Genomic DNA, 12,304 nt, shown 5'->3' with positions numbered 1-12,304 from the left:
ATAATAAAAAGAAAAAAAAATGCACATAAAGTTTCTCAAAAATACAGCTAAGAGATGACAGCTTCAGGAGCAGTTCTGTCTTTGATTTTTCTTTTTAAAGACCAAAACCAATTGTGCATTCATTAATGTCTTTCTCTGAAGGCTATTGCAAGTAATGAGCTATCAACAAAACCAGGCAAACAACCTGCAGTTGTCGTTGTGGTTTCCTGACCTTCCTGTCTATGCAAGAGTTTCTAGCTATTTGTATAAATATCTGGTGTCAGATCAAGCAACTAAATAACACATTTTTGTATATTTTTGCTTAAAGCCCCATAAAATCTCTATTACGTGTAAAACTAACAATAGCCCTTCTATTTTGTGACAGTCATCCTCCTCAACATATTGCTGATTTGACATGACATTATAATATAGTTTTCATCATGTCTGAAATGCTCAGACGAAATCAGATCTTGAGTGGCTAACATGCAATATTTTTACTCAGGTAGCATCCAGGTGATGCACATTTGGCAGGAAAAGTGAACAGATTTAACCAAGGTCTGAAACCTTTGAACACAGGAAGATTTTCAGAAATTATTAAAACAGAAATGTATTTAACTATGTTTTAACTCCTAGGATACAAGAAATAATGTTCCATTTTGTATGCATTGGTAGAACTATATTAAAAATCACATAATCATATAATTAGCCAATCATTTTTCAAAAGAGTCAGCATGCAAGATTAACACTGATTTGTGCATATCAGCACTTCAAGACACAGAATGCTTAACAACATACCAGTTAAAATGTATTAAATCACCATGTTTTATAACTATATATTTTCCCCCAGGATAGAGATGATTTGCTCATTATAATTCAGTCTTCACCTCCTTCATAGTCAGTAATCAACATGAATAAAGGTTGAACAGTATGACCCCCTAGCAAATATAGACTTTATTTTATTAACTTTAACTTCCTAATTAAAATACCGTTCCTTTAATCAATTCTGTTATTACATATTTCTAATATGAAAAGGCTCAACCAAATTCAGTTTGGGCCTTATTCCTTGAAATAAGGCTTTTTTATCTGGTCTTCTTGAAAGTAGTAGTATATTCTTGTCATGATTTTTAATGTCTTTTCAAGGCAGGAGTGGACTAAATTCCACCAGAATGAGGTTTAGTGAGTTTCGGTGCTTCATTCACCTTGTCAGTTGCCTTCAGCCTTAACCTCTGGAGAGACAATGGCTTCACTAGAAACTATCAGTTCAGCCATAGTGAGGGAGAAATGTGCTGCTGTGTGTGCTTTGTCACTTTAATAGAGTGATAGAAAAATGAATTACACCACAAGTTTACAAGTCAGAAGTTTTCATTACTCTAAGTAATACTCTTCCATAACCACTCACCAGTGTTAGCGAGATGGGTTCATCTGTATAAATCTCTGTTTTGTGGGTAATGTTTTTATGTTTAGATCTTCCAGGTGTTTTAAGTACAACTAAATCATCTCACGTGTGAAGTTGCAGAAAGAATCTGCCTGCCTTTCAGAGTCCCACAGTTCCCGAATCAAAAAATGGAACACATGAAAGGAGTTGTGAAGGTGGGACAACTGGGCAATTACTACCCAAGTGGTCCAGCATTTCTTCCCCTTTATCAACTACACACTTTTCTATGATTTACCTACACAAAGGATCTCTGTAACTAAGAAACTAAGACATGGACAGAATTGAGGGCAGATTTGCTAGGAGACTGTTCCTGCAGCCCATGATCTGGAAGAGATGCTCTATGTCAGGACAGAGTTACTCGGAGCTACAAACCCTTGGGTCTTTCCCTTTCACAAATACCTTCTCTGTATACAGACGTGTGTGTGGTTTGTGTGTGTTCAGCGAGTAACTAGTCCTGGGTGTAGACTCTGGGATGATGCAGATAAATCAGAAAAAGAGAGAATTAAAAAGAAATCACAGAAAATATCGTACCCACTTGTTACAGAGAAGGACAGCAGAAAGGAAACAGATCTTAAGTGTTAATCAGTACCTTACAGCAAACCTCTATCTGTCACAGTGTTCATTCTAAAGGAGCAGAAACAAGATTGGGGTTTTTTTAATAAAGACCACTTCAGGTTCACTTAACTTCATTAATCAAAATTCTGTAGCTTTTCTAAAGATCGGAAAATCTCAAGCATAATGCTAATTTTCATCCTGTTCCAACTACCTTTAAGTTTTTCTATGAATACATACTGGATCACATTTTTAGTCTTAGTATTAATGTTTTAAAAGTTACATTTTACCATGTAGTCTACAGCAAATTGTGGAATAAAAATGCTGGGGTTTAAGATTTTAATTTATTTTTACCTCTTGAATTTATGTTTTTGAGAAGAAAGCATCTAATCTTTTCTCAGACTTGAATAGAAAATGTCTTCATTGTTCCAAGGGTATTTTTGATTCCTTTTCTTAGAATTGGAAGAGTCTTTTTCATTCTCAAAATAGGCTCGCATCAGAAAATTCTCTGTGATCACTGCCTATCACTCTCAGAAGATATATTTGAAGAGAACAGTCTTAAGTCAGCCACCCATAGGCTTCTCCCATTCTGAATTTTAATAAGCTGTGGAATACAGTAGAGCTTCTAATTCGAATATAAAATCAGAAGTGTACATCTCTTGTGTGAGAACAGAGAGGCACCCACAAATGAACACAGTTTCCCAGCAAAGCCTCTGACTTGCTTTCAAGAACTGCAAGCACAGGTCTGTTGGCAATATGGAGTTATTTTTGAGATTGCCACACTGTCTATTTTTCAGCAGTGTAGGTCATCTCATGAATTTGTCATTTTGCAATGAAAATAAACCTTATATAATTCTTCAGGATTGTTTGACGTCTCTTTTTCTGTACTTTGCCTCGTGCCTCATTTCCACCAGGATAATAGAGATCTCATGTTATTCCAAAGTGTAAAACGTTTTCTGTTCATACTGAAAGTTGTCAAAGCAGAACGAGGGTAAGCATAAGCCTTCAAATATAGAAATTGTAGTCTTAGAAACGGTTTCCTTTGTTCCCATGTGTAGGACAAGGAGTAATGGGCTTAAAAGAATTGTAGGTTCAACATTAGGAAGAGTATAAGGAGTAGTTAAGCATAGAAAGCAGTTGCCTGAGAGGGCTGTGTAATTTTTATCTTTGAAAGATTTTAAGCAGATCTATCCAAAGATGGATCAAGCATGAATGGGTAGAGGTGAACCAGTGCAGAAGTAAAAGACTTGAAGGACATCCTGAGCCACTGTCTTTTTCTACAGTGATGAGGCACAGCTCTACTCAAATATATTAACTAACAAAGCTATCTTCCTTTGGCTGTTAATGCCAGTTGTAGGTGTGAAAGAGCAGATCCTTCAGGAAGTAAATAATTTAATTGGACACACATGATTTGTCATGTCACAAAAAGGTTAAAGGCAAGGGATGCCATCCAGAGGGAATTTGACAGATTTGAGAGATGGACCCGTGTGAACCTCATGAAGATAAACAAGGCTAAGTGCAAGGGGCAATCCCAAGCACAAGCACAGGATGGGCAAAGAATGGATTGAGAGTAGCCCTGAGGAGAAGGACTTGAGGTTTTTGGTGGGCGAGAAGCTCAACATGACCCAACAACGTGAACTCCCAAACTTATCTTGGGCTGCATCAAAAGAAGCATGGTGAGGATGCATGAAAAAACTTATTGAGGGAAGTGATTCTCCCCCTCTACTGTGCTCTCACCTGCAAGCCCTGGAGTGTGGCTTGCAGCTCTGGGATCCCAACATAAGAAGGTTGGGGACCTGTTAGAGGGAGTCCTGAGGAGGGCCACAAAGAGGACCACAAGGGCTTTCATTACAAAGAAACCACAAATTCTCCAGGAGAACTTTGCTTGGTGTCACTTTTTGCCATTCATTTGCTGCAGACCACTCCCAGAAACAACACACTGGTTTGGTGGAGCTTTGTTCTGATTGAATAGAGTATTTTCTAACGTTACGTTTTCAGATGTGTAGGAGGTGTGCTTATGTGCCAATACATGGAAATTCTTCATTGTTTGCTTGATGCCATGGTAGACATCCACTTCCACACCTCCACCACCACTCCCCACCCCAAGAAATACATATCATTCCTGAAAGAGCAAAATGAAGATGTCCTTCCAAAGAGGTGTAGAGCTTACTCCCATCCCCCACTACCTGATCTGTATTAGTAACTGTGAAATTGGACTGCAAGATGCAATATTTATTAGAAACAGGTCAGATAGATGTCAAGAAAAAAAAGCCAAATGGATTTTAAAGGCATACAAGAAAGTTTAAAAAGTCAGGCAGATTGATTTGCTCTCAGTGTATATGTTTAATATGTTTGCCTCACTTGTCTCCCTGAAATCCTCAAGCATAGCTTGTAGAGTCTGAGCCATGGAAAGGAAATTATGCTTTTTTCACTCACTGCACAAACAGCCTCAATCAACACTTCACTGCTTCCATCTGCAGCAGGACACCACTGCTATTGCTCACCCTGAGGGTCTCTGAGCCATGAGGCTGCCTCAAACGGAGACCACAGAGCTTCTGTTCAAAATCAAGTGATTTTTTACCCTCTAGTTTGCTTTATTTCTAAAGACTCTGGATACAGGAGGGAAGAAAACTTTTCACTTCCCTCATCTCTTTTACAGCTCCAGAAAGCAAACTTTTGTTTTGCTGTTAAGTTCCTGGTTTTCCAGGTATCAATGAAGATTCTGACTTAATGCTGGTATTTACAGAGTATTTAATTACTACATATACAATGATACCTGCTTTCTTGGGTTACACATTGATGCCTGAACAAGAGAACAGAGATAAATAAATGAGTGGGCAGCAGACAGTTTTCTTATAGGAAACAGCATTCAGGTGAGGCTGCACCAGACTCCTGGCTACTGTGGATTGAAGAAATAGGATCAGACTATTCATACATGTTAGGGTTGCACTATTGTACTCCAAAAGTACCTTTTCACCTGCTTATTTTGTCCCTGGAGGAGAGATCTGCACATTTATCTTGCATCTATCTTCCACAGTTTTGTCAAATGTTAGACAGTAAAAACTATTCTAGATAGAAGAATTTTGTCTGATTAATACTTCCCTGAAGCAGCACAAATAACCAAAAATTAATTTAGAGCACATTTCAGTTCTACAAAATTTCATATCCTAATTTTTTTACAAGAAATTCTTCACCAGCTGGACTTGTACAATGATAGAAAAAGGTGTGTTAACCCACACCACACAGCGTACTTTCAGGAAGGAAATCACTACATCCTCTGCAGTTAGATTTTTCTTCATCCAACAGACACTTTTTAAAATCTCACAAAAGATTTCTTTTTAAACTTTTGAGAAGAACTCATTTCCCTCAGATCATCTATCTTGCTTTAATTTTCCTTCAGCTATAGTTGCCCTTTTTATTTGCTAACCAGCTTTCCTTCATATATATTGCTGAGTTTCCTATCAGCTGAATTACTTTTGGGACCCCCAGGAACAAATGCTTCTCCATATTTTATTCTCCCTCCTTATCCTCATCTCTACTACTTACCTTCTACTTAGCTCATTTGCTGCAACATCTCATAGAATCAATAACAATTTCCTCCAATCCATCTCCTCAGGAGGTAGGCAGATATCTTATTAGAAGAAGTGATTTGTGATGGAGAATGTCTGTGTTGTTCTGAGAAGAATGGGCACAGCTTCATTGGTCCTTCTTCCCTCTTGCAGAGCCTCACTTCAATTTCTTGTGATCATCACACTGCTAGAAGTGGTGTCCTGCCCTTAGCCACCTTCATCTGGGCATGCTCTGCAGCCATGGCATGCTTCAGAGGAACAGCCTGAGGCAGCCCAATGGACAGACTTTCACATATCACAGAGCAGAGTGAATCCTGAAAATGCAGGATGTGGTTCTTCATTTTTGCAAGGACATTACAGCATGTAGTCATCAAGTCCTGACTGTACTTCAAACAAGATGGAAACTCTGTGGGATGCCCTGCAGCTCTGGACGTCCCATTCCTTTGCATTCCTTTGCTATAGATACTGCAGCCAATTAATGGTTTTATATTATTTCTGTGAATCCTTGCTCAGTTAAGTATCTAAGAGTCATGTAGAGATTAAATCAGACTGATAAATTTTGGCCACATTTCTTCAGCTGGACAGCTGAAAATCAGAATCAGTACTACAGCCTAGGGACATATTTCCATCTCTGATAAATGTTTTTCTTCATTGTGTATAATTTTATCATTTAGTACAACAGAAAGTCTGGATAATCTTAATTAACTCTTTTTTTAAATCAGATATGAAAGTGAATACAGTAGTAAATCTGACACACCATATGCATACATGAACATATGAAGCAAATGGAAGTGCCAATAATTTCCTGAAGATGAGTACTGCTTGCAGGATGTTTTTTGGAAGCTGGAGACATTTAGCAAGCCTTTTTTATCTCTTTATACCTCTGCTTTCCCTTTAGAATCACAGAATCATTAAGGTTGAAAAAGACCTTAAGGATTATCAAGTCCAACTGTTCACCACTAAACCATTATCCCCAAGTGCCACATGCACACACATTTTGAACACTTCTAGAGATGGTGATTTCACCACTTCCCTGGGCAGGGAATTGTTCCAATGCTTGACCATTCCAATGCCCTTGTCCTTTCCCTTCTCTTCCTGTTTAGGTAGAAAAAACTGTCTTGCAGTTGGAATCACAAATTCTTTGCAAAATTTCTGTCTTCTGCTCTTTAGGTTCATACAATAACTGTTTTGTAATAATAAACAAATCAACCAGAAGAAGTTCTCTTGTCTAGAGGTAAAAGACATATAGTGACTACATCCATGAATCTTAATGTTCTTCTGCCCCAAAACAGAGTCTCAACTGCTGCTTGGTAACAATCCCCAACTGCTGTCACCAGCACCATGCCGAGTCCCATCCCAAAAGTGTTAGTTGATGTAAGATAAATTAACTCCAGCAAGCAAAAAGAGAATATAGTTATTCAGTGCTGTCATTGTGTTTTCTGAACCCATTTTATTTAGGACAGTAATATCCAATACTCATAATTCCTGTTGCAGCTAATAGTTTCTATTTTGTTATGAAGAATCGTGTGACCTAGCACTAAGATACTTAGTCATTCTGAGAGATGTTTTGGAATCCCTGCAGATGAAAGGCATCAAATAAAATTATCCTTGTAGAGAGTTAACACAGACATTTTGTCCTAAGACCAGAAACTAAGAGTCAAGAGGAGCAGGATGAAGGTGAGGATACCACAAGAAAGAAACTTTCAGCTATTGGGTCTGAATATTACAGAAAATGAGGAAAAGCTGAAAGTCATATACAACCAAACTGGTTATATCTACACAATTAATACTCCATAGTTACTTATGGAACCTGTTTCATAACAGATATAAAGTTATTCTGCTATGTGAATGTATTATTTATTCTCGAATAAATTTGTCTGTAAGGGTATCTCCTGGCATATGACCTGTGGATGACAGAAGCAGTGAGGACAAACAGGTGAAGCCTGGTGTCCATATCTCAATTAAATTGAATAATGGTAAAGTTAAAATAACATTTTTTTTCACACTTGAAAGTCAGGACACTCACCTTTATATTTGAGGTTTAAGTCCAATTCTTCAAGATGCATGAGGTAAATATTTGGTGAGCATTTAAAATGTTTTCCATGAATCAAAAAGCTCTGGAATGTTACAATCATTAATGACATGCCACCTTTCATATCTGTCACAGGCAAGCAATGCAATTTCAGAAACTGCATAGTAGGTCAAGAGTGGAGCGTTTATTGAAAGATATCTTCTTTCTCCCCTTGGGGCTGTAAAAGGTAATTTATCTGCTATGCACTCTCCTTGGCCAATCCATTTTCTGTTTATCTGAGCATAAAACAGGTGCTGTGAGAAATCCATAGCTTCAAAAAATCCCAATATTTTGCAAGGCTTAAGATTGAAAATATCACGGATGAATCCAAATTAAAAATGGAACAAAAAGGAAAGCTAAGAGGAAGTGGAAATGTTGATTTATTGTGGTTTCCCATAAAGCTACTGGGTGGCTTTGTGACTTTAGTTCTTTCCGCGCATTTGGAAAAGAAACAAAATAATTCTCCACTTAACAAGACAGAAGCATTTGTGGAGAAACAAAAAAGTATTCATTAGTAGATGGAGTTTTTCTTGTGAGCCCATTGCATTTCAGTGACAGGCACTCTCACTACACTTGGAATGTCCTTTTATAACCTTCTCAGTTGAATGGGCAGCCCAGAGCAACTTCAGGATCAGACAATGAATGAAGGTATAAATCTTATCCTAGTCCATTTTCCTGCATAGCCTTGCAAGAAAAATTAATTTCATGAGCCTTCTTAAATTTCAGATGTAGCTCTTTCCCCTTAGAGCTCTCTGAACCATCTGTTCTCAAAATCTTGCCTACTGTCTTTTCCCCCTATAAATGAGGTACAAAAAGGTCCCCAATATAATCTGTTTGTATAAGATCTGGGAAAATAGAGCTTCAAATCCCTACAGGAACTCAGGTAATCACTGGACAATGATATTATTGTCTTACACCCCATCTACATGAAGAAGCTTTCTTGCAAGTTCCCTGCTTTTTCTTTAGCTTTTTTTCTTTTCCCTCTGCCGCAAAGCCTAGAGATAGTCCATATTGGAAGGAGAACATTCTTGTAAGAATGAACATTTTTGTGGGACATTGTCACTCCACAACTTCCCACACCCTACACATGATTCTTGCTGTGTGGCAGAAACATAAAAAACTGCTCTATAAACTAAGGGCAGCTCAAAGCCTAACAAAAGTCCTCAGTGGGTAAAACTAGCTAGTTAGTTTGGTTTTTTATTTTTCCCTGTCTTATAGCTAATTTTGATAACAAATTGGAAACAAATCTATTGAAAAATATGGGATGCCTCAAGATCCTTGGGATCTCTGAAGTGCAGAGCCATATGGAGAGAGACTATATCTCTCCAGCTGTCCTTGTCTGATGTAGTATTTAGTGGATGGGGACATCCACTGTGTCTGAGTAGCCACTTCTCAGCCATTACCTTGGGATCTCTGATAATAAATAAAAAGAATAGAAAAAAATTCCTACACTTTTCTTTTTCTTTCTTTGTAAACACTTCCAGTTCGTGTTACATTTTTCACAATTAAATTGTGTAGTTCTGCCACAGGCATGGATACATGCCAAATGGTCAGGTAGAATTAAGGATTTTTGTTTCACTTTGAAAGACTTTACAGTTTAGGCTTCTAAGAGAAGCTATCACTTTCAATTTACTCAATGGAAGTCATATACTAAATAACAACTTATAATTACTCATAATAATTCCCACTGCAGCTAGAAACCGGTATTGTTCACAAAGAAACAAAATAAAACAAACAAAACAAACAAAAACCCCAAGCAAAGCCTCAAAGGCTGTTCTCTCTAGACTCTGGTTTTTTTGAAAGAGCTAATCTGAATTGCTCCACTCCTATTCACAGTCAGCAGTTCCTGAAGTCTTTATTCATAAAAGCATCCAGAGGGCTAAATTTAGCACTGTTGTACATAAATCCCAAACAAAATCATTTATAGTTTGGAGTCTGGAGTAGTTAAGGGCCAACATATTTTCTGAAAACAATGCTTACTGGCTTCTAAATTTGGATACTGCTGCAGATAGTTGACACTTTTTTTTCTGGGGACAGAAGAAGATAGCAAACATCCTATGGGACCAGACTCAGCTAGAGATAGTGGAGGTGGCATTTGTTCCAATCTACTCTGAACAACTGAAAAGTTGGCTTTTCCACCAAAGCTAGTGATCGAGAGAGTCTGTACAAGCTTCTTTCTAGAACATAATTTCTCTGAGCTACTTGAAACACATTACAAACAAGGGTCCTAAGAAGGTCCTATTTTGCTCGATTAACTGTAGAGAGAATCCTGATGGCTACATGGAAGTGCATAAATGTTTAGGTGAATCGCACCTTGAGGATTGTGCTCCATTTAGGTGTCAGTCCAGAAATGGACCAAGCTAGTCCATGGAAGACCCTACAGATGAAATGTATGTGAAAAGAAGGGTGGAGACAGTTGCCATACATCAGAGAAAGAATTAAGGAATTGCCATCTCTAAATGCCAAAATGCAGGCTGACGCCACAGAGTAAGGGCAGAGGCAAGAGTCACTGTTTTTGCCTGTTTGTTTTCCCCTTTGCCCAAGGGGGAAGAGCAGCTGTATGCAACAGGGCAGACTGGGAACAGAGGTTGGTGTCCTCCCAGTTGGACAGACTCAGTCTCCCAGCTGTCCAAGGCAGTCCTTCAAAGTTTCCCTGCAGGTCCCACCATGACTTCTGGTTTCACTGACACCATTTTACTTGTGCTCCTGTAGGGTTCATGCTTGGGGCAACACCAGGTCATGCTTCTAATAATGCACTGGAAAGGCAGTGAATCACATTAGTTGACTCCTGGTATACTTCATTTTGTGCTCAATACATCATTTTTCCTGTCTTGTTTAGGAGTCACTTGTTGAATAAGGGGCAAATGCAAAGATCCCTTCGGGTTCACATGAATAATTTACTTCTCTGCTTATGAGCCCAGGATCTTTTCCTTCTGGGTGAGCACACATTAAGTGAGTTTTCTTTTCTTCTTTTGGTAGTTAGGAAAAAACACTGATATCATTCAGCTAAGAGAAAGGATTACCTATATATTGCCCTTAGGAAAGTATGCACATCAGCACATTGGCTCAGGAAGAAAAGGTGATAGCTAGCAAACTTTGTTTTAGGAAGTTCTATTTCAGGTACACCCAGAGGCCATATCAGCAATTCTTAACACAGAATTACTGGAATGAAACACAGCTTCAGGCTGTATATGTACACAATGCATTTTAAACTGCAGTGAACAAAGCAGGTGATATAGACCAAAGATTTGTGCCCCAGCTTTCCCTTCCACAATGCTGCTAAGACTGGCCAAGCAGACTTGTGTTTGCCTGGCATGTCATGAGAATGATGTATGTCTTTGTAGCGTTTTTACTGCTGCGACACAGCTGACATTTCTTCCTATCTTTTAGATACGTACAGGTATAGGAAAGGCCATGAGTCTGTGTTTTATGTATACTTGACTGGACTGTCTTCCTTTTTCTGCCCTGCTGACTAAAACAGCTGGCTATAACTGCACAGTATTACTCACCTGCCTAGCAGCAGAAACTCTCCAGCGAGTCCCAGGCGCCTCATAGCCATCAAGAGGCCTCTCACAGTCATGCCTTCACAGAAGCAGGCAACCACTCTTGCCTTGGGCAGGTGGCTCCGAAGCTTTCGCAGCAGCTTGTCAAAGCTCTGCTCGCCAGCATTGCTGTAGATCTTGTAGGAGTGTGCAATGCAGATCCCTTCCTTGGCAGCCATATCTTTGAAAGCTTCCATTCCACTTTCACCATAGTTTCCTAAAAGTAAACAGAAACACAAATGCATATATTAAAATCTGCAGTGGCTTTTCTTCTTTGGAAACATCAGACATCTTAAAGAGTATGTTACATATCTGCACAGAGATCACTGTACCAGTCTTAACAATATCACTTTAACCTTTTAATTAATCCATTTTTCAAGACAAGATCAACAAATTTTCCTAGAAAATTCACTTCTCTTCAAGTGCCTGCATCTCTGCTGAAGCCAAAGGCTTCAGCAGTTGTGTACCTCACTACTTGTGAGGATCTGGTCCAAAATATGTACAACAATGTATATGCAAATGGTAGTCTCTTCTGATTCCCTTAAACTGACTAAATGTGATCAAATGCTCTGTGATTTATTTTGGTAAGTTAAAAAATGTATGTTGAGAATTAATTTTTAAGTTTAGTATTTTAAATATATGCAAAAACAAAAATCTCATAACACCACCTAATTCATAATGCAATCTGGAAAGCAACATTTTTTTTAGTTAGAGTGAAAGGTAAAACTAATTTTGTTGAAAGAAAAATTTCTACTGGAGAGTGAATGATAAAACTGAGGATTAGCATTACATGGATCACAAGACCACAGATGAACTGAATGTGCTTTAGTGTTTTTTCTTTTTTTCTTTATTTGTTTGGTTGGTTTTGTTGGGTTTTTTTTTGGTGTGGTTTTGTTTTGTTTTGTTTGGGTTTCCATAGGGGATTTTTTGTTTGTTTGTTTGCTTTGGTTTTGTTTGTTTGCTTGTTTCTTTTTGTTTGTTTTGAATTTAATTTCTACCAGTAGGAAGAACTTCATATTTTCTTTCAATCTCTTCTTTGTCTATGGGAATAAATTGGTAATAGATATTAACAGACGGACACATTTTTTTTCCTTTATTCTGTCTCACCACAGAAACTTTCTTCACTGCCAGGCCTACCTAAAAGTTGCAGTGCTAA

General features: G+C 38.2%; 1 protein-coding gene and 1 long non-coding RNA gene across 9 annotated transcripts in view; one reads left to right on the top strand and one right to left on the bottom strand.

The window, feature by feature from the left end:
* LOC121662649 overlaps nucleotides 1–12,304 on the top strand; it is a 787,841-nt gene that overhangs the window by 159,610 nt on the left and 615,927 nt on the right. The window lies entirely within an intron of this gene.
* GRM5 (glutamate metabotropic receptor 5) overlaps nucleotides 1–12,304 on the bottom strand; it is a 247,690-nt gene that overhangs the window by 125,906 nt on the left and 109,480 nt on the right. For all 8 annotated transcript variants that reach the window (XM_042024013.1, XM_042024016.1, XM_042024014.1 and 5 more), the window contains one exon: nucleotides 11,116–11,365. In XM_042024013.1, the coding sequence (XP_041879947.1) occupies nucleotides 11,116–11,365 (250 nt within the window). The remainder of the gene's footprint in view (nucleotides 1–11,115; nucleotides 11,366–12,304) is intronic.

Source organism: Corvus kubaryi, unplaced genomic scaffold (assembly GCF_017639235.1).
Source record: "Corvus kubaryi isolate FWS band 111438036 unplaced genomic scaffold, C.kubaryi_AGA036_p1.0 37260, whole genome shotgun sequence".
NCBI lineage: Eukaryota > Metazoa > Chordata > Aves > Passeriformes > Corvidae > Corvus > Corvus kubaryi.
The sequence above is the reverse complement of the archived record's forward strand: the minus strand, read 5'-3'. Positions and strand labels throughout refer to the sequence as shown.